The 22,902-nt window shown below is 40.9% G+C and overlaps 1 protein-coding gene across 4 annotated transcripts in view; it reads left to right on the forward strand.

Annotated features, from left to right (window-relative positions):
• The window catches only part of LOC139115821 (low-density lipoprotein receptor-related protein 2-like), a 61,677-nt gene that overhangs the window by 10,536 nt on the left and 28,239 nt on the right, over positions 1–22,902 (forward strand). For 3 of the 4 annotated variants that reach the window (XM_070678194.1, XM_070678196.1, XM_070678198.1), the window contains exons 2-28: positions 1,632–1,911; positions 3,743–3,781; positions 4,350–4,412; positions 4,707–4,834; positions 5,186–5,253; positions 5,408–5,574; positions 5,908–6,873; positions 7,002–7,355; positions 8,903–9,142; positions 9,713–9,872; positions 11,372–11,496; positions 11,755–12,030; positions 12,388–12,492; positions 13,045–13,398; positions 13,717–14,067; positions 14,826–15,005; positions 15,339–15,671; positions 16,638–16,751; positions 17,123–17,236; positions 17,575–17,694; positions 18,743–18,855; positions 19,364–19,431; positions 20,587–20,768; positions 20,920–21,258; positions 21,497–21,739; positions 21,967–22,126; positions 22,769–22,890. In XM_070678194.1, coding sequence (XP_070534295.1) covers positions 1,632–1,911; positions 3,743–3,781; positions 4,350–4,412; positions 4,707–4,834; positions 5,186–5,253; positions 5,408–5,574; positions 5,908–6,873; positions 7,002–7,355; positions 8,903–9,142; positions 9,713–9,872; positions 11,372–11,496; positions 11,755–12,030; positions 12,388–12,492; positions 13,045–13,398; positions 13,717–14,067; positions 14,826–15,005; positions 15,339–15,671; positions 16,638–16,751; positions 17,123–17,236; positions 17,575–17,694; positions 18,743–18,855; positions 19,364–19,431; positions 20,587–20,768; positions 20,920–21,258; positions 21,497–21,739; positions 21,967–22,126; positions 22,769–22,890 — 5,764 coding nt within the window. The remainder of the gene's footprint in view (positions 1–1,631; positions 1,912–3,742; positions 3,782–4,349; positions 4,413–4,706; positions 4,835–5,185; positions 5,254–5,407; positions 5,575–5,907; positions 6,874–7,001; positions 7,356–8,902; positions 9,143–9,712; positions 9,873–11,371; positions 11,497–11,754; positions 12,031–12,387; positions 12,493–13,044; positions 13,399–13,716; positions 14,068–14,825; positions 15,006–15,338; positions 15,672–16,637; positions 16,752–17,122; positions 17,237–17,574; positions 17,695–18,742; positions 18,856–19,363; positions 19,432–20,586; positions 20,769–20,919; positions 21,259–21,496; positions 21,740–21,966; positions 22,127–22,768; positions 22,891–22,902) is intronic. The other variant, XM_070678195.1, reaches the window with a different exon arrangement.

Genomic DNA, 22,902 nt, shown 5'->3' on the forward strand with positions numbered 1-22,902 from the left:
AAAAAGAGTTGACGCGCACACTCTGAAGTGATGCGGGCGGTGACCAGAAACAAATAATTTTTTTGGCCTTATCACAACAACAGTTTCCAAAATTCCTTATAGGTGGTAAAACATTTCGCGATCCCTTGATTCGGTTAGTGTCCTTTGGCCAACTGACAAATGTCCCGACCTTGAAATGGGTCAGAGGACGAGATAGGTGCGTACTAGGTTTTCAGTCAGGCGCAAAACAGGCGCTGACAGTATGTCCTTTGTTCAGTCATGACAAACGAAGTAAAGCCTTCACCTCTATTCTTAAGATTTGAATTCACTTTTAATTCTTCTCGACACGCCAGTCCGATTCAATGAAAAGTGTGCGTGCAAAACTGAAGGCCCTGGGACGGAAGAGGTTGTCATAATTACGCCGTCTTGTTATTTTACGACCCGCACTTAGGTTTCTGTAAAGAATGGCTGTCCGGAGGAAAAGTTCATTTGATGTATATATCCCTACGACATGCTCGGAATATTGCATTTGTGACTCGCTAATCGATTCTCCTCGTTTTGTGAAATACAGAAAGTGCATAAACCGATGACGAAGCTTAAATTATGGAAGTTAAAGAAGCTTAAACCATGGACGTACCACAAGTTTTGGTACGTCCATACCTAAATACATGACTTCAGAATCGTTGTCAAAAATCCCATCAAGTACAGTGAAGCAGTTGCTTGATTTCAGAAAAGCAATATGGGGCGAATTTACCGTTATTTATCTACAAATCCTTATTATACACGTACAATGCGTTATTTACTTATTTGTTGTCTCACTTTCTTCGAGTAAATAGGTATCTAACTTGACGGTCATCGTTACAGTTATGTAAATATTTACAAGTTGCAGCTACAAATGTAAGGCCAGTCGTTGAGTGTCAGACCTGGCCTGGGCTCATGGCCTGGACTCATCTACTAGACTCAACCAGTTTTATATCGCAATATTTCGATGTATCAAAAAAAAGCATTCCAATGATGATGGAGTTTTTTCATTTAAAAATCCATGTCTTCCACATACTAACGTCATTATAAGGTTATCTTTGTAAAAAATTCAGTGTACAGTGAAATGGACCAATGTTACATATATCATCTTATTTCATTTTGATGAAATAGTTCATTATGATGAAGTATTTTGCAATTACTCTATCATAATTTATTACGTTATTACACGGTCCCCCCACAAAGGACAGTGGTTATTACACGGTCCCTCAACAAAGGGACTGTGGTTATTATTAAACTGGTTGAGTCCAATCCACGAGTCAAATCCTTGAGTTAAGTCCATGGGCTCAATCCATCGACTGGCCATGCAGTCGTTGTAGTTATTTCAAACGCAGCTTACAACCGCCAACCTTTTTTGAAAAGTTTGCAATGACCTTTAACCTTAAACAGTTCAATCTCTCTATGGCTAAGCAGAGCTGATTTCGTCATCGGTGAAATCAAAAGGCGGAAGTTTAGTCAGAAAGGTTGCACAGCACCATACCATATTATCGGTGGAACTTTTCATGTCATTGTGTTCATGCGTAAAATACACGATGAAGTCTAGTCAGCGATTTCACTGCATACGGACCACCTTCTGATTGTTTTAACTTTGTTTTCTATTTCTCTTCTCAAAGATGGAGCACTACAACAACCCCAACTACGATAGTACGTTCGACAGATTGTCAAATAGCGGAAGCACCAACAGCGACTATGTGGACCCCATATATCAGTACGCGACGCCTTACGGCGAAGTCAAGATACGAAAATTTCAGCCGCCTTCCAGCCAGGGTAGTCCACACGACGACGGGATACACTATTCCGGAAAGAATCGAAGGGCATTGTGCATCGGTGTGGTGTTAGGGATTTTCGCCATTGCCGTTGGTGTCGGTGTAGGGCTTGCAATTTATTTCACAGGTAAGTTTAGCCCAACCCCCTCCTAAATCTCGTATTCTAACAAGTTTTAAAATCTGCAAACTTGCGACCAATAAAGCGAGTTTAACAGAAAATTCAACCGTTATCTTATAAATGAATAATTCTGTACACAGTGATAATGTCTTTAGGTATTCAACTGCTCAAAAAAATTGAAACTCTCGTTGCTTTAAAGTCACACTGGACTGGCGACTGCTTCATGGTCAAAATGCCCATCAATCTGGCGGGCTTTGCCAGAATATCACAAAACATCTGTCCAGAATCGCCCGTTGCTCGTTAAGTGTAATCGAAATCGTTCTACTACACAGACTTTCGGTCTGGATGTCATAAATTTTGACCATAGTCGACGACAGGTCACGGGAGAGTGTTGACCTCAACGAAATATAACCGCGCGTACTATTCCCCGAGAAAGCACGAGAACATCCCCCAAGCACCTGATAATATCACGGATATGACTTTTTTTATTTTTGAATTGATAGTGATTAATCTCGTCCTGAAAGTCGATATCTTGACTGGTCTTTATCTATCAACACGCCATGCTTTGACCTTTCGCCAATGTCCTACATAAAAAAGTGACTAGAAGTGCTCAACGAGTATGCATAAATAAAATTTCATTTACAGGATGTCAGCGGCGTCGCTGTGTTTTCATTTACCGGTACTTTTGCACATCGATACCGAAAAGACAGATATTTTTGCACGGGAAATTGCAAAATAGTTATACGATTTCGAGTAAGAGTGAGGCTAGCCTTTACATTTCCACGATTACACGTACTTTGAAGTCATAGATTGAAATTTGTGATGCATTGGAAGAAACATTGCACCATTGAATGCTAATACTACTGACAGGTACTAGTATACCACTCACTTGGTGAACATTTCAGACTCTTATCTTGAGAAGCAAAGTAGAACCGTAACTGTAGTGTAATTTGTGAGTAAAATGGCGAGAGGGCAAAGAGTTTAACGTCAGCGACACTGTGTAGACACCATATGCATGCAAATACACTACATCAAAATACATGCATAAGCCATCACAATGAATGGTGAGTTTCAGAGAGAGAGAGAGAGAGAGAGAGAGAGAGAGAGAGAGAGAGAGAGAGAGAGAGCAAAAACAAACACGCATTTCCTCAAAGACGCTTTTAGACTTTCTTTACTGTACTGACCTAGGGAATTTAACTCGCCCGAATTCTTCCTTCATGAAAGTTAGGTACTCACGATTGGTCTAGTGCACTTATCGATGGAATCAGTTCGCAAGATTAGTTGTTATCGCAATATTACGAATGGTGTCCATTCGAAAACTACTTGCATACAAGCATCGATACCCACTACTTCCAATTTTAAATTATGATGGGGTGCATCAATCCTGTCCTTTAGTAGCCAATCAGATATGATTCTTGTAAATTACATTTTGGAGACTTAAAACTGACTTTCTAGGGCACTGCCTTCATCTGTTTTAGACGGACAGCCTGAATGGTCGGGTATTATATAAATCATGGTGTTATACAGTTGTTAGGAGAGTCGATAATGTGGGTTAAATAACTCTATTAGTGGTAAGAAAACAAAGCCTGTTGTGTGAGTGAATGCGTCGTAGGTGCGATGCGATTTCAAGGGATGCATTTGAGTAAATACATTGTTTGTATGTTAAAAACGTTCAAGTATCACCTTACATATCTTATTTCTTCGATCCTGAGCATTACGTTAAGCAGGGAGACGGGGAGAAATGAAGTGTTAGGTGACTGCTCCGCAGAGACTCGAGGTCACAAAATCCATCAATCATGTGACAAATACTGTACTGAATTCTTCCCTCTCTTTTGCACAGGACCGTCAGACGAGACGCCGTTACGCCCGACAGATGGAGGTAAGTAGAGCTTGGCTTCGGTTACCGTTGGTACGGGCCTCAGAGGGTCATCAGTGCCACAGGCGCTCGGCTCAACCATCTACGTTGATTGCTAGTATACGAAAAGTGACAAAAGAGTAATCACAGGGCCGCACATGAGCGAGCCGAGCGCCTGTGGTCAGTCTTCGCTTCCACAAGTACGGTCTTCAATTATTCAAATGTAGCATATAGACAAAACCAAACAACAACAACAACAACAACAACAACAACAACAACAACTGCAAATACGACAAACACTCGGCATCACTCTCAGGTTGAACCTTTCGAGCTTTTACAACATATACATACCGTACGTAGGTTGCAAATATATGAGCTAGTCGTAGCTCCTCAAGTTGAACGTCAAGGTCGGCTGTGTAGACAAATTCAAATCATTCAGCTTGCAAACCAGAGAAAGAAAAAGAGATGAAAGACACAATATGTACCCGTATTTACTTCCTCACATGAACCGTGCTCACATCAGCGCTACACCATTGTAATAAACCCACGCAAAGACGACTCAACGCACTGTTCAATTGTCTTTGACTTGCAGCAATTCGTACACTGCCGTCGACCGTGACACCAACGCCATATCCAATCATGGAAGGAAAAGAAGGTAGGCGCTCTGCTTTCTAAAATCCATTATAAAAACGTGTATGTACGATATCTTAAAAGGTTAATGAAACTATTCATGTCAGTTGGAATGTATGCATACACTATTGGGATATTATAAACAGAATCGACCCTTCTCTTCAATGTCTGACGAGAAAATTTGTTCTGATATTGTGGCAACCTGAGAGAGAGAGAGAGAGAGAGAGAGAGAGAGAGAGAGAGAGAGAGAGAGAGAGAGAGAGAGAGAGAGAGATGGAGTCAGTGCTCATGTACACAACATTCTGCATTTCTTTGACAGGGGAGCTATTGGTAGACGGAAGCATGAAAATTGAGACATTAGACAATGAACCACTTATTTATAGGGAAGAATATCGTGATTCCGAGTCGCCAGAATATAAGGAGCTGGAAGCAAAAGTTTTAGCAGATGTAAGTAAAAACGAAAGAATCTTTCAAAGAGGCGTTGGCTGTGCTCATTATGGAAATAGCATAGCGCGTACATGCATAGCGTCATGAAAACTTGTTTTCAGTAACTGAGCAAATATACAAAGAGGAAACTTAAACTTTGAATAACATTGTGATTCTAATTCCAAGCTCTTTTTAACGTACATATTACAAGAACCAAATGATTACATGTACAAGAAGGGTAACCGTTTTTGTGACTAAATATACATATCCCCATATAAGCATTCTTACCGTCTAGCATTTAAGTTAACCGTCCTTGGCTGTTGCAAGTATGACGGTGTGACCATGAATACCTATTTATATTTTTGTTTGCAGCTAGATAATATCTATTCGAACAGCTCACTCGGGGATCACTACAATCGAACTATCATCACGGGATTCAGGTAGGTGCCACCCGTTGTGTTTGTATTGTTTACGATTTAGCTGCAACATTATTGTTTTTATCTACCCGCTGTCTGTCTGTCTGTCTCTGCTTCCTTCACTATTTTCCCTCACCTTTCTAATGTTTATACTCAATATTTTCTCGTTCCGAAACAGCCCCGGTAGCGTCATCGTTCTTTTTCAAGTCGTTGTCGTTACTATCCAGCTGGATAACGTACCAAGTGGCCAAGCGGTAGTCGATGTGATCGTTGCAGCTGTGGTTTCGCCCTCTGGAGTCCAATTGTCAATAGGAGTGCAAGTGGACAGCGTGGAAGTCGTTCAAGGTAGGCGCAGTCTCGCTCTTTTCAGACACGGGAATATTAGGGTGCTCTCCGTCAAACACAAACCCGAAGCAATGTCAAATCTCTGGACAATGGAACGATGACAGTGCGCAAGCGCACACAATGTTTTTTTTTACAGAACCATACAATGAGGTCTCGCTTCTACCTTCATGATTGGATGAACGTGAAAAGAGATTGTATTGTTACAATTGAAGGGGAGTACCAGAGCTATGACTTAAATTATCAATATCTTTGTGGTGGCTATTTTCAAGAGAATGTTATTTTATTTTAATAGTTGGCCTTCCTTATACAAATGCTGTCTCTTCGTTATTTCAGTCGTCAGACCTCCACCAAGGCGAACCACCACTGAACCTGCGCCTCAAACAACGGAACGTGTAACGCAAAGACCAACAGACGCAGCACTTGTGACAACAGATGAAACCACAACCCAGTCAAAAGTCACAACAGCCAGGCGAACCACAGAAACCATCACAACAGACTCTAAAACGAGAACCCAAGTGCAAACAACGACCCATCAGGTTACAGAAACAGCCACAACTGAAACTGCGCGAACGACAGCCAAGCGAGTTACAGAAGCTGTCACAACTAAAACTGTGACGAGCGTCCCCGAGCAAACAACAGCTAAGCGGGTCACAGAAGCTGTCACAACTGATACTGTGACGAGCGTCCCCGAGCAAACGACAGCTAAGCGGGCCACAGAAGCTGTACCAACTGAAACTGTGACGAGCGTCCCCGAGCAAACAACAGCTAAGGGGGTCACAGAAGCTGTCACAACTGATACTGTGACCAGCGTCCCCGAGCAAACAACAGCTAAGCGGGCCACAGAAGCCGTCACAACTGAAACTGTGACCAGCGTCCCCGAGCAAACGACAGCTAAGCGGGCCACAGAAGCTGTCACAACTGAAACTGTGACGAGCGTCCCCGGGCAAACGACAGCTAAGCGGGTCACAGAAGCTGTCACAACTGAAACTGTGACGAGCGTCCCCGAGCAAACGACAGCCAAGCGGGTCACAGAAGCTGTCACGACAGAAACTGTGACGAGCGTCCCCGAGCAAACGACACTCAAAAAAGTCACCGAACCTGTCACAACAGAAACTGTGACGAGCGCTGCCGCAGAAACAACGGTGAAACCGACTGATAGAGTGTCAACTCATGCGAAGACCACCGGTTCACCAGGAACGACGCGCGCTCCAATTTCAACCGCAACGACCGTGCCCAGGACGACGATGATGGAAACCACAAGTCCGGCAATCACGACTGAAGGTATTGAACCGACAACTGGTGAGGATGTAACAATATGTTAAATTTGTTAACAACCCAACAGTTCGGTAGCTTTCCTTGGACAAGTACGTATTCGGTTGTCAATTGTTTAACTTAATAACTGATTATCCTTTGTTTATTGTTTTCAGGTCCTTATTGTGGGGGAGTTTTGACACTTTCAGAAGGGGGAAGTGACGTTATTCTTTCGCCGAATTATCCATCGGATTACGATCCCAATCTGCAGTGTACGTGGATTGTGATGGCTGACGAGGGAAGAAAGATCATTACCTACTTCACTGTCCTAGACACAGAGTATACAGTTGATGAAGTTGTCCTGGGCGACGGCGGCGACCCATCGGATGAAAATTCGGTAATTTTCACGGCTTCAGGGCCATACGCCCCACCGAAAGTGGTATCGACCACCAACCAAATATGGATTACGTTCACTTCAGACAGTGACTACAGTGGGTTTGGATTTCAAATCGAAGTGTACGACACACTCGGTAGGTTAAGACAGTCAGTCAACAGGCTGACACAGGTTAAAATATACCGTGACAGCGCTTCCCCCCTCTCTGTCTCTCATACACACCAGGGAACAATAACATATATAATTGCAATTGAGAGTTTCACAATAAAAAATGCTGTTACAATAACTAAGTTACATCGGAAAATCGTGTAATAGTAGTAACCAGAACAACACCACCACCACCATCATCAACATCAACAACAACAACAAAAACAACTATTACAACAATTTTGTAAATGGTAATAATTGTAACGATTGTGATGATTTTGAATGAATGAATGAATGCTTTATTTCATCAGATGCTTCACAGTATGTACAATAATGAAAATGAAAAGAAACTGTGTCTTACTGAAGTTGTACAAAGTCAAAAAAAGGAAAGAACATTGCAATATTGAATAATCTGGTTGGGACCATGAAAATAATCTAATAGGACTAATCGAGTTCATGGCCCCTAAGTATAGTATTCTGTACAAGCTTAAGTGTGATGGAGGATAGAAACATACACAGTTTTAATGTAGATTCTAGTAAGTGATGTTTCAATGCGGACTTGAAAACTTGTCTACTTGACAATTGTTTGAGATAGCCAGGCAGGTAATTCCAGTGTTTCACAGCTAGAAATCTGAGAACATACTTTTTCCAACTATTAAGAGCCAATTTTTCGCCTTCAGAAAGGCACTGTTCGCTCAATTACCTTTTCTCATTTTATTGCTCTTTCCGAACCTCTGTTTTACAAACTGAATATTTTAGATATTTACAAACTGAGTAAATATTGTACTTGTATGTTTGTTTATGATTTGAAAAATAACAATCTTCCTCATGCAGTTGAACACTATTTTGAGATTCCAAAGCACTCGTATCCAACACGTTTAACACAAGTTGAAAATTTTCGTATTCCAGGCTCAAATTTGACAATTTCACAACATAACATTAGGTACGCAAACAGTACATTATATCAGGTAAAATGAACGCATTATATAGTTGAATGAGAATGGATTTTGGAACATTTTAATTAATTATTTAAAAATTATTTATTTATAATTATTTACTGGAATTGTAGTTTTGTTGATTTTGTAACTCAGACCGTTTTCTCTCACAGTACCTTTCGCTTTTTTGCTGTAGTTTTGTGTTTTCATGTATTTTTCCAAGGCTTCATGCCTAGTTCATTAACTTTCTGTAATATCTGTCACTGTGATATATAGGAACAGTCGCCATATTTAAAAACCTGTACATCAATCTTTCTTGAGTTTGGGGCTGAACCCGATTAGTGCCTAGAGCAACTATTTTTCAGTCCTTTTCTCATTGTAACGCTTCAATGTGTACAAATTATTGTCTTTTTTCAAAAGAATATGAGAAATATGAGAAAATTTTAATTATGGTGATGATGATATCACAGTAACATTACATTATACTGACCACATTAGTGGCAGTACTTCGGTCAAATTCGACTTTTTTTCCTTCACAAAGCCCTTCTAAACCTTAACTTCAATCTCCACATTTTTTTCTCTCTTCACATATCATTTGAAGATGGCGATTTCATTTTGGTTGCCGATTCTGGATTCGGGGCAATCAGTCAAATATTCATCGACGCCCCAGACATTAGCAACCCGACTCTACCGTTATACCTGCAAGCAAACGCCACCAGGGTTGCCTACGACTTCGTTTCGAAGTCAATATACTGGGTCCACGACACGGAGTCGATACAGCGAACCTACATGACAAACGATTACTACACAACGTCCACTATCGCAAGCTGGAATGTAATATGTGAGTGTTGCAAGTTTTTTCGCTCATGTCTGCAAAGTGTTGTTTATGCTTTTTGCAACGAGCCAGGAACGTTTTGGTATTGCTTCATAGACTGTATACCGTACTTACGATATCTCGCTTTCAGCACGTGCACTTTCAGCTATAATGATAATGTGCAGATCATAAATAAACACGAAATGAAGTATAGTTTTTCAAAATCATGCAATCAGGCAATTTAGTTGGGATATTTTAGAGTTCTAAATTCATCACGTATTCGCTCTCATTGGTTTAAGTATGGCATTGTAACGGATTTAAAAAATCCCTCTGAACTCAGAATATCCGCAATTATGATAAGTACAGCAAATATCACAATAGCCGCGAAGGCCGCTTGATGAACACGAGTACGCGTTAACATTCCCTGAAACACGGAAACTTTCCCAACCGTACCCTGCGTACATTTAAACATGGTTAGCTGCGCACATATTCAGTATACGTAAAATGCTCGGTTATGTGCATGTTGGCAGAATCCGGTATCTCTGCCGAGTAGATTTGTCTCTAATACCAGCTGTATCAAAATTTCATTGTCAACAGACGCTGCAGGCGTTAGTGTCGATTCTCTCTCGGGCAACGTCTACTGGACAGACAGCTCACGTGGGACCATTGAAGTGGCGAAACTGGATGGGAGTATGCGACTTGTCCTTCTCTCTGGTCTGAGCGACCCTGGACCAATTGAGGTGGACGCAGTGGCCGGGTAAGCATAATAGGTAGACTTATACATACATACGCTTTCGCTGAAACTTGCCTCCAAGAAACGTTCAACCATTCTCTGTCATAATCAAGGATAAAAATCGGGAGTCATTGTGCAAATTTTAGCACAAGAGAAACACATTACCTAAGATTTACAGAGATTTGAAATTCAAAATTGCAGCCATCCCTGTGTTCAACTCTATAGAAAAAGTGGATTTTCGCAAAACTTAGACGGCGAAAAAGATGGACCGACGGATGATAAGTGTTTAAGTTTTTAAACATGATTGGCTGATGATCACAGTGACGGCTGTGGTGGCGCTGGTTACGACTATGGACTAATTTTCAGAATTCAAATGGACTAAGGTAAAAAAGACCATGTGCAGAAGAACGTAGATAGAACGTGTATATCTGAAGCCGCTTTGTCTCCATCTACTTGTCTATGGCTGTGACATGCATCTTCCGAGTCAGTATCCATTTCCCATAAAGCATCGTAGTAGACAGAGAGCGACATGTTATTCTGGAGTATACTTTCAGTAGGTGCGCTGTAGCATCAATGGTATTAAAGCCATGTGAGGGTAACTCCTGGGTGTCATTATTAGCATATTAAGAGTAGGCATGCAACAGCAAAAGAACATTTCTTTTTTATCCCTTACGATGATAGTCATCACGACGACTTCAATGATACATTAACTAATGGTGGTAGTCGTGGCATGGCGGCAGAAGGGATGGTGATAGCGACGAAGGATGTGGAAGTTAGGGTATTGATAATGATGATGATGGGTGGTGGTGGTGGTGGTGGTGGTGGTGGTGGTGTGTGGTGGTGATGATGATGATGATGGTGGTGGTGGTGGTGGTGGGTGGTGATAATGATGGTGATGGTGGTGGTGGTGGTGGTGATGATGATGATGATGATGATGATAATGGTGATGGTGGCTGTGGTGGCTGTTGTGGTTTTAGTAGTGATGATGATGATGATGATGATGATCGCGATGTTTATGATGATACTGATGATGATAATGATGATGATTGTGATGACGATGATGATGATGATGACGATGATGATGATGATGATGATGATGATTATGAAAACCTAAAACTGCGATTTGAATCAAAAACGTATTGTAAGTTGTCAGTCTTTAACCGTTATGACTATCATAAACGCGATTGGAACTAATTCGGGATAATTGGATAGTGAAGTAATATCTGTTTAATCTAATGATATAAGCTCATCTGCTTTTCTTTTTAAGTTATACACTTGTTTTAGGAGTATTTTGTAATATTGCAACAGTCAGCTAAAGGGCACCTAAGGCTTTTGAGAAATTTGAAAAAAATATAAAGTTCCAATTCTCCCAAATTATTTCCAATCTAGTTTATCAGATGAGGAACTCATATATTACATGAATGGACACGAGAGCAAAATTAAATATTGACGTCTACGGGGAAGATTCCTATGACTGCTGTAAATTCTTACCCATTCCATGACATATATTTTGTTTTAACCAGATATATGTATTGGGCCGATGGTGTAGATTCTGTTATCTATCGGGCTTATTGTGACGGGCAAAGCAAGGAGGTTTATGAGGACCAAAGCATCGGATGGATTTCAGGAATGGCAATTGACCACGTTGGTAAGAATTCTCTCTCTCCCCTCTCTCTCTCAGTTTTATTCATCGGATTGAAAACGGCCAAGCTCAAAATAAGAAGTTTAGCTGGTTTTAAGGACTCGAGTTGACGCCGCGGCGACACGCTGTCTGTTTCGCAAGAACTTTGATACATAGAAAGGAGAACTAAAGAAGCAAGGAATATATTGCTCCAGTGCAGAAAGCATCCGTTCTGGTATTGTTGATAAGATAACATCCAGATGACCATTGTTTCTCTACGCACAGGAAAAATGTTGTTCTGGAGTGATTGGACTGAGGAGCATATCGTCGTTAAGGACATGCAGTCAGGCGCGGTCTCAACTGTTTTATCCTCACTCAAGGGCGTCAATGACCTCGCAGTTGACACAAGTTACGTCTACTATATAGACTTCGACATCAACATATCTGCTCATTCCTTGTTTCGCGCGACAAGAGATGGCCAGAGCCAGGTGAAGATCGGCCCCCAGGATTATTCCTACCCATCAGGCGTCTTTGTCGAGACGTCAGTGTCAAGGCCCCAAGGTAATGTATACCATAACCATCCGTATTTGACGTATGGTAGTTCATGTTGACGGTAGGCTGCGGTTACGACATTCTCACATCCTAATACAGGTAGACGTGTTGTCTCTATCACTTTATAATCATCTTATGTGTGGCTAGTTCACCGAGCTTCTGGTTTCCATACACTTTTCCCTAACGACATCGTAAGCAAATAATTATATATGAAAGTGATACCATTTCAAACACTGGTTCATCGTCATCGAACGTTTTACACCAAATGATCATGATGAGCAATAAATAATTGAATTTGATTGGTTTGCAAAGGCCACTATTTTTCTATTTCATGCTCTTTTATTTTTCTTATTATTTCACAAACAGGCACTAACCAATGTGTCGGAAACAGCAGTACTTGTGATTATTTCTGTTTCCCGATACCGGGGGCGTCCTATTCGTGCAAGACACCAGACGCCGGTCTTGGAAACGGTAAATAATTTTGATCTTCTGTTTTTCTTCTCTTAGATTATCTAACTCTATATTCAGATATAAATAGACGTCTATTAAGGCTAACAAAATGTCATCTGTATATTTTTAATTACCAGAAAAATAGTATCGAGATATATAATATGGTAAATTGAAGAGGCGCATCAAAGCCCAATGTTTCTTGTTCTCGCTGTAGGTTTCGAACTCCAAACTGATCGCATTGTTGGTTGTATCGAAATCTGATACGCGACTCGAAATAGATTTTAACTTTTGCTCAAACTTGCCTCAATGGCACTTAAAACCCCGATTGTTCACAACAAATAATAAATATCAAGGATCACCGTGAAAATAAGGTTTCTAATCAGAAAAGCATGACGGTAATGAATTCATTTACTCAATATTCTTAGTGGGTATACATACACAAGCAGCGGACCAATAAGAACGCATACGAACATCTGTGCCCTATTTTGACCCTAAAGGAGAGTTGTCGTTTATCCTTTTGAGAAGATGTGCGATCTCCAGATTTCCTTAAAAAGTTTCGTTCATTCCCCCTAGCCTGTGGTCAATGGAACGACATTTCCGGACTGCCATACGATGGTTACGATGACACTTTACCGGAGGATTTTCTCAGCGGTTCAGACGAATGTGCGTGGGTGTACTACGGTATCGACACGGAGTTCATCGGCGTGTACGTTGTTTTCGCAAACGTCTCCCGGGAGTGCGACTTCGATCTGTCTATCGGCAGCGGCTCCGACGTCAACCACAGGACGATTGCTCGGGTGACCGGGGCAAGTCTGCCACCAAGTGGCTCTATACTACTCCTGTCAGAGGACAACCAAGCGTGGATTCGTAGAGACGCCAGCACAGGCTGTGAAAACAGTGCTATTTGGACGTACGTTGCAAATAGTGGTAAGTTGCGAGTCCCCCGGCCCTCCCCACTACAAATCGAAAATTTCTCTCGCTGTCAACATTCGCTGTGTAGCTCTCTCAACGTGCTGGTAACATGTCTGCAGCATTTTTTCTTGACACCAATCTGACATACATATCTAGAGTATTGTTTGCAGAAGAAGAACTCAATAAGGTATAGTCAAACTCTGATGTTAAATAGACTATCTATAGTTGAGCGAAGAAATTCTGTTATTATTTTGGCGCAAAGAGGAATGTCTCATACAAGTACCAGATGAACCCTAAAGTTAGAAACTTCGCATCTTCTATATTTTCTAACAGGTTGCGGTTATAACTACGTACTCGATCAAGACGAAAATATTATCCCGGTCACGTCTCCGAGCTACCCATTTGATTACGGTGACAACCGGGGCTGCTTCTGGACAGTCACGGCTCCTGAAGGATCTCGCGTCCATGTCATGTTCATCGATTTCGAGACCGAGTCTGACGCCGACTACCTGATATTCGGCGACGGTCACACCTACAGCTGGGAAAGCACGATAGATTACTTCTCAGGACCAAAGAAGCCTGAAAACTTCGCATCAGTGAGCAACAAGATGTGGATCAATTTCTATTCGGATATATATCTGTCTTACCGAGGTTTCGTCATACTTCTCGGAATATACAATCCTTGTAAGTATAAGAAATTAATCATGCTTATTAATGACTAGACGCCGCCTTATTGCAATCAGAGCATCCCTTCACGTATTGGTGGTTTTTCTCTGCTGGGGTCGGCCAAAGTCCAGAATTCAGAAATCCTGGCAGAATCTTGAGTCTAAGTTGGCACACCTCCAGCCTTCACAACAACAACTGATCCAAGAATACGAACACTTGTTCCAGGATGTTCCAACGAAGACAAACATCATTTATCACTATGCTCATGTCGGGGACAGTAAACCTGTGAAACAACATCTATACAATCTGAATCCAAAGAAAGCGCAATGTCTCCAGGAAGGTGTCAAATGTACACCATTTTCCTTTTTTCGCAATTACAATTTGCCAGGTTGTGTGCAATCGAGTGCAGTTTAGGAAGTTTCATTCTCTCTCGTTTACCAAGTCTATGAAGAGGGTTGTCACTATTGTGGCAAGTATTATGTGACAAGTCCGAAATCGGCATTTATTGTTCGCTTTAGGCTTAATTTTTGAAATTTTATCACGTCTTACATTTTTTCTGAAGTACAAGTATTCTTATCAAATCGGATTTTTCACCTAATTTCATAATCTTAAAATAATTGCAATTATATATGTTCACGGTGTGATCTCGCCGTTGTCATAATAGTTGAAATGTTTCTGAAGACATTCTTTATATTCGGTAAAAGGGGTTACCTAAATTTAGTTCCTTGTAGTTTGATCGCACTAACTCGATTATTGTTTTTTTCCCCTCCGTTCAGCTTGCCAAGAAGGAGACTTCATTTGCGGCAATGGCGACTGTCTTGGTGTCGACAAAGTTTGCAACGCGGTCGTTGATTGCGCTGACGGCGAAGACGAAGCACACTGCCCGTCCTCAGGACCAAAACCGACGCCGCCACCCTCGACTAAAGCACCGCCGCAGACCACCCCGAGTTCAGACAGTTAGTGCCCACTTTGCGTTGTTTACGTCGTTATGGTCGAACTTCATAGCTATTGATATACTTTTGTCAGTTATGTCTAAATTGGCCATATTCTCGCGTAATGTTTACTCGCCAAACGCTTTTGCCAAGGAAATCGCTAAAAGCTGAAGCCAAGGAAATAGCACTAAAAAGGCAGATTTTCTTATACACAACACTTATAACATCAAGCAGAACAACTATTTAAAAAGGATAGATTCTGCACGTAAACGCTGAGCTATAGCTCCCCTAGCAGTAACGTTTGATAAAGTTTTGGTATGTGTGTTGATTTTTTTGTATTTTTTTTGTTGCTGACAGCATTATACATCGATCTCGATGTCGGCGGGGCTGAGAACTTTACATCGCCCGGCTACCCTGGGGACTACCCGTTCAGCACTGAAGTCACGTGGATCATCAGGGTCAAGGAAGGCAGACGTATCCTCCTCACCTTTGCCGACTTCGCGACTGAACACGACTTTGACTTCGTCTCCATCGGGGAAGGCCAAGTTCCTTGGCAGAATATGACGGTGCAACACACGGGTCCCGTGCCCCCGCCGGATGTACTTTCGTTTGACAACGCGCTGTGGATGGTGTTCTCTTCGGATGATTTCGTCAATGACAAAGGATTTCTAGCAACGGCTTATGATGCAGGTATAGGTGGTACACGAATTATTTGCGCATTTAAGTACGAATAACGTACCAGACTCACAGTAAGAAAAAATGATATCGTTGTCATGGTAATTTTTCTCAATGTGAGAGTCAAAAATTCCTGCACTTCCGTTTTATGTTTGAGATCTGCCATAGCGTTTAAAGTTCCATTAGCTGTATCTTCTGGCGATTTTTCCGTTAGTTTTGATTGAAATGATCACTGGCTCATGTTGAATAGCCTGTCAAATAACAGAGAATCGCATATTATTCGGAAACATTACGTGCCCTACAACTAAATAACATGTGATTTTACAACGAAAATTTCAATTTTTGTCCGGACAGAAATACAAACTCTGTTGACACGCGGATTGCAACGTAGGCATTCTTCTGCACCTGCGCGAGCCATTTACAGCAATTTCAAAATAAATATTCATTACTTATGCCCGGTACTTACGTCGTAGTCTATTGTCCGAGCACGTTGCGTAGCCAGATGTCTGGCAATCCAAGACGCAATGTTGTTTTGATCCCCCAATAAACGTGAACTTGTACATCTGGCGTGATCGCGGCGTCACCATATTTGCGTTCTCCCCAGCACGCTGAGCATGCCAGACGTCAACAAACGAGCTCGGAAGGGCAACACGTTTGAACAAAAATTAGCAGTTTTATGTGGCTATAACATCACTAATCATATTTGTTTCTTCGTAAAATAACATTTTGCAACAAATATGAGCCTCCAACATGAAATTTTCCGAAGTAAAAAATGGTCAAAAGTTACAAATAATGGCCCTTTAAGCTGCGAATCATTGTAACTATTATCGCCTACCAACAAGTTGCGACATATTTTGAATATCTGAACATTTCACGCGAACACAATTGTCATAATATTTTCAACTGTTTTGTCATCCATGGTCTCATCATGGCGATTTCATCACGTAAACCACATTATTTTTCCCCGTTCATCAACAACAGTCATATGCACTGACGACGATAACTGTCTGAATGACGCCACCTGTGTTGATACTGGAGTACTTGACAACTACTGTGTTTGCACAGCCTTGTACACTGGACGTTACTGTTCTGAAGGTAAATATAATATCACACACACACACTCATATGTGTATATATATATATATATATATATATATATATATATATATTATATATATATATTATATATATATATATATATATATACTGTAATTCCTACCCGCTTGATTAAACTAAGGTTTTAGCAAAACTCTCTTTACCTAACATCGGTCATATTTTCCAAGTTTATCTTGTTAAATCTGTGAGAATGATATTTCGTGTATAAATCTCACAAAACACGTGTTCACTGCGAACTACAATGGCCAAAATATTTCAATGGCCGTAAGTTTTACAATCACTGGAGCAATCACTGCTGCCGATATTTTTTATTTTTGTCATATCTTAATTGTGATGTCCGTCGTATGCAGACTATGACGCGTGCATTTATGCCCTTTGTGAGAACGACGCCAACTGTGTCTCTAACGGAAGATTGTACAACTGTCTCTGTAAACCCGGATACTCTGGAGAATTCTGTCAGATAGGTAAGGAGACAATTCTCAACTCATTCTCTGATCCTAATATACTGTGTCTGTCTGTCTGTCTGTCTGTCTGTCTGTATGTAACTATGTATCTATCTATGTATCTATGTTTCTATGTATCGAGTGTCATGATGTACATCTATCTATCTATCTATCTATCTATCTATCTATCTATCTATCCATCTATCTATCTATATATATAGTATGTGAATATGGATACATGCAATGAGTGAATGAATGAATAATTGAATGAATGATTGAATGTAACACTGAGTTTGCATAATATACGATTATAAACAAAAAAGGTTGTGATGTTATTTTTGGTGATTTCCGACTTTCAGAAGCCAACCCATGTCTGTCTAATCCTTGCGTCGGGGAGGCTACCTGCGTCTCCCTGGTAACGGAATATAAGTGTCAGTGCCCCATTCTATACACCGGAGACTTGTGTGAAGTGTACATAGGTAAGTGCATCACCGACAAGTGTCAATCAGCTCATTACGTATATAGAGGAGGGTTTTGTGCGATTGTCTTTGCGGTGTCTTCTCATCTTATTTCGTCTCGTCTCGTCTTGTCTTGTCTCGTGGATACTCAGCTCGGATTTGCGTCGAGATACCGCTGATTGACTCAGTGCAAATAAGTCTCGTTTCATCCGCACATTCTTTGTTTAAAGGCGACAAATTTACATACAGTAAAACCTGTCTAAACCGAACCCTGTCTAAACTGGAAATCTGTCTAAACTGAATCCTTTTCCCGGTCTCCAACAGAACAGTTTTCTCAGGCCGTGAACGGTTCAGATTAGAAATGTTATACTGTGTATCACTGCTCAAGATACAGGCAGCTTCTCCCATGTCTTGGCGTGTCTTCGTGTTTACTCCTGACAGGTACTCTGCAGATCCGCGTGTCGTGTGGCTTCGTAGTTGTAGATACTTTCACAGGGATGCTTTAATCATGAAATAGATTATGAAATATAGATAAAAGATTTATCCAATTATAAACATCAGGAGAGTTCGTCACGCTCTTCTAAATACAGTGATCATGCTCTGATCACGCGAATAGGACTCCGACTGAAGTAAACATGTTCATTCGAATACATTTACAGAATAGACTATCTTCATTTGTGTGACATTATTCAAATATCTGTTGAGGGTGCAATATCCAATTAGTTAACCGACAGACATTGATAAATCAGACTCAGTCGGTCAATCAATCAATCAATCAATCAATTAATCAGTCAATTAATCAATCAATCAATCAATCAATGCCATCATCAACAAGCTAGACGATCAAAACTCAATCGCTTAATTTTTCAACTAAGATTTCATTTAGCATAAATACGATAATTGCTTGTTTGTAGTACCCGGGCATATATACACCTCGGTTATTGTTCGACACCCATACACGTGTTTGCAAGTGCATTCAAGTATGCATGCACAACCCAAGAGAAAAACCAAGATCAAGTATGGCTGGCTATTCTGAAATTCACACCTTCCTCTTCATCTTTTTCCACAGAGCCAGATATCTTCAAAATCGAATTTACCATAACAAACGTCACCTTCATACCTGCCTACGACGACCCAGACTCGAACGAGTACAGTGATCTGGCAAACAGGATCATCATCGGGGTAAGTCTGTAGCTCTTCAGACTGAAAGATTCAGTCGTGTGCGGCCGCTCCGGCGCACTGCGACCTACGACCCTTTACGTAGTCGCAGTGCCCTCGAGCGCCCGCACACGCCTGAATCTTTCAGTCTAGTAGCTCTTTGGCGGCATGAGTTCACTCTATGTAATTATATGTATATGTTGACCTATGTAGAACGTGAGAAGCTCTCCTTTCCACACTGATTTGGTTGCATTTTTTCTTTTTTTTTCATTTGAAAATGTTAAAGAAATGCGATTGTTCGTAGGGGTTAGTATGTTATGCGGTCTTGCGTTCTTGAACAAATGTAATTCAGATTTAGAATGTGTTTATCGCTGAAGAACGTCTTGTACAGACATTTGCAAACAAAAAGTGGGATTTTCAATAATGCGAAAACAATTTTTCGAAAAAATATCACAAAGTACCTCTTTAAACGGGGGAACTGTTAAATGTCATGAAGCTAACCTTTTTGTCTTTATTACTTATTTAATCACAGCTATCGGCCATTGGCAATACGAGCGACATCTATGGTTTAGCCCTGGACCTGCAAGTGATAAGTTTAAGGTGAGTCAAAGGACTGTAAATATAACGTCAGTCAGTGATTTTGTCACAGGGAAATGCAAGCAATCAATTGATTCAAGGTAATAGTACAATGTTCCGATAGAGTGTGTGTATCCAGCTCGCCCCAGCTTTTCACAACAGTTTAATCCTTTAAGCGCCGTAATTTTTTCCCACAAAAATTTTAGTACAACATTTTACCAGTTTTTGCGAATATTTCTGTAAATTTCTTGATAATTTTGGACCGAATGGACATCATATTTCATTTGCTACAGTTTGTTATCAATTTTTTTGCAAAAACCTGGAAAAAATTTACAAGAGTGTATTTCATAAAGGTGACAAAAATTGATTTTGGCGCTCAAAGAGTTAAAGGCAACAATCAGCATTTGTTAATTTGCCATTCTGACCAAACGCCCGGTTAACAGTTCATAGGCGTTTATCATACCTATATGTGCTGTTCATGGGTATAGATTGCTATATTTAGAATTATGAGACATAGAGATCGTGAGGACTCGCAGACTTGGAGCTTGGATTTATCAAAATGGTTAAAACCTAGTGTTTATTTGTCATTTTTTCAAGAATCGATTTAATGCTTGCCTGACCCTATGATTGAACCAAACTGTCATATGTGCTGAATGTCATAAGGTTGAATGTGCGCCTCCGCGCCAGCACACTTCCGTACATCACAATGGAGATGTTAGTGCACGAGTTATACTATAATGCTGTTACGATACAATCCTTTGATTGAACTAACGTTGCAAAACCGTTAAAACTGAATCAAGCTGGCAGGAGACGGAAGCATGCTTGATTTAGTTGCCTTTGAAGTTAAATGCTCTCATGATTATCCATTGAAGCAAACTTGTGGTGTTTGTGACATCAAATGCACTCATTCTTCAATAACTTATCGGTAATATTCTCTCTTTAACAGAAGTAAGCAGATTGTTTGGGATAAAATACATGACTTTGGAGAATTATGTCACCTTATTTCGAGCATTGTTAAGTCAGTTAGGCACACGAAATATTGCGCCGGCAAAAGTTTCCAGTGACAAGACGCCGCACATATGCATTTATGTAAATATGTAAATATTGTAAATAACTATTGCATCAACCGATAAATTTCACGTAATTCTCTGTCTTTCCATTTTGTCTACAAAATATCAGTTCCTCCGCCATGGGAAATGTTGACGTTGCGTGTCGCTTATTGGTGCTCGGTGACCAGGGCATGACAGCGGATCATATACACACGGTCTTCAGCACGCAGATCCTGAACAATGCAGACAATGGCCTTGCTCAGCAAGGCATTGAGGTGGAAGTCAGCAGTATAACGGTCGAAGATGTTGAAGGTATGACGAACTTCCTACCCATCTAATATCGTGCCTCCTACTTTTGGCGGCAAACAGAGAAATGTTGTCAAATGTATAAAATAACAGTACTATGCCAATGTGATGACTTTATTCGTTATTCATGACATGTACAAACTTTTCTAATTCTCAGCTCCGAGATGCGGCGGTGATATGCTAGTTGAGACCGGCGGATCCGTTGAAATTAAGTCGCCCGGTTATCCAGGTAACTACGCGCCGAATACTTCCTGTTCATGGTCGGTGACGGCAGCAAGCGGTCAAAAGCTGCTGGTGCATGTCATATCGCTGGATTTGTACATCGAGCGACACTTTCTGAGCGTGTTCGACAACAAAACCAACGAACTGTACAAGACTTCAGGGGGAGTGCCACCGCCAGACGTAATTTCACAGTCTGACAATGTGGAAGTTGTGTTTACGTCGGACGACGTCAACCCAAAGCAGGGCTTCTGGATTACGATTCATGACACGAGTGGTAAGTGTACTTATTCTTACAATGGGCATACCTTTTTATCCTGTGGCATTTCGAATTAATATGTACTTACATGTTTTGTTGGTCAAATCAATGGTTGCATCTCCACACCAAATTCATACGCAGGGAAGAAATAGAAAATAAGACAAGCGAAGTGCTAGATTTCAGGGCCAGACAACGAATTGCCTTCCTTGATACCAAAAGCTGATTGTTTTTTTTGGTGTTTTTTTTCCTGTTAAAGGCGATTTCATTTTGGTGGCCGATTTTGACAGCGGGCTTCGGAGAACGATTCCGGATGTAGCAGATTCGTTTTACAATCCCAAGATACCCATATTTGAGCTCGATCAAAGTGGTTATCAACGAGTCACATATGACGCCATCGGAGAAGGTATCTACTGGAGCAAAGAAGGAGGAAACATCAAGGGGGCGCTGCGCGACAATGACCTATATCAAGTTCATACCGTAGCTAGCTGGAATGTCTTTGGTGAGTGACAAATCCGTTCTTTCGATATCAACATATTGCGAGTGCACACTTTGGCATCAGCAGACGATAGAAAGTTGCTCTGTTTACGATTTTTCTAGGAATGTGCAAAAACAAACAGTCGTACATTTGCGTTTGACCGTGAACCCTTGCTTTTGATTTACTTCCGAAGGGACCCTTCTGAATGTATTAATACGGTATCCTGCTTTTTACCCTCATTCGTACTCCAGATCCCGAAGGTCTGATTTTCGACCCTCTGTCATCAAACCTATACTGGACTGATAGAAGCAGAGGCACGATAGAGGTCGCTAAACCGGACGGCAGTATGAGGTTGACGCTTCTGAACGACCTAGTCTCCCCCGGACCGATCGAAATAGCCGCCGTCGCAGGGTAGGTCTTTAGATCATATACAAACCGCTGTCACATGTCAATTTTGCATGGATATTGGGATTTTTTGTAAACTACGCTGTTGACAAGGCCCGTTGTCAGCGAAGACAAGACAGGTTGACTGTCTTTGTCACGTTCGCTTCAGACGTTGAAGTTATATAAATAGTATTTTTGAATTTATAGTTATGCAGTTTTGATTGGTTGGTCGATTGATTGATTATTCATATATATATATATATATATATATATATATATATATATATATATATATATATATATATATACATATATCGAATTGCGGGATACATGAACATTTACGCTTACTTGCAGACGATCCTCTTACCCATGTAAATGTCTGGATATTTTCTGATCAACCCTGTCTAGTTTATTGGAATAGGAGGAATTCTCACAGAAACAGACAGAAACAACCTATGCGCCGTATACATATTTCATGATAATTGCTATTGTGTTTTGAAATGCCAGCTAATAGGTTCAGAAACTAGGCTAGTCACAACAAAGCTTTAAGAATTAGGTCAGGTACACATTTCATCGCCAAAGTTACGCAGATAGTTGAATGACGTAATTCTGTGCAGAGTTAATGGCCTGACAAGTTCTTGCATTTCTGTGTTGTATGTGTTCCTGTAGTATGATGTTTTGGGCTGACACCGAAGAAGGTATTATCTACAGGGCAAATGCTGACGGCTCAAATATGATTGAACTTATTAGCGGTTTAGAGGGTGTACATGGGTTAGCTATAGATCACAGAGGTAAGTAATAAA

This window comes from Ptychodera flava, chromosome 17, assembly GCF_041260155.1.
Source record: "Ptychodera flava strain L36383 chromosome 17, AS_Pfla_20210202, whole genome shotgun sequence".
Classification (NCBI taxonomy): Eukaryota; Metazoa; Hemichordata; class Enteropneusta; family Ptychoderidae; genus Ptychodera; species Ptychodera flava.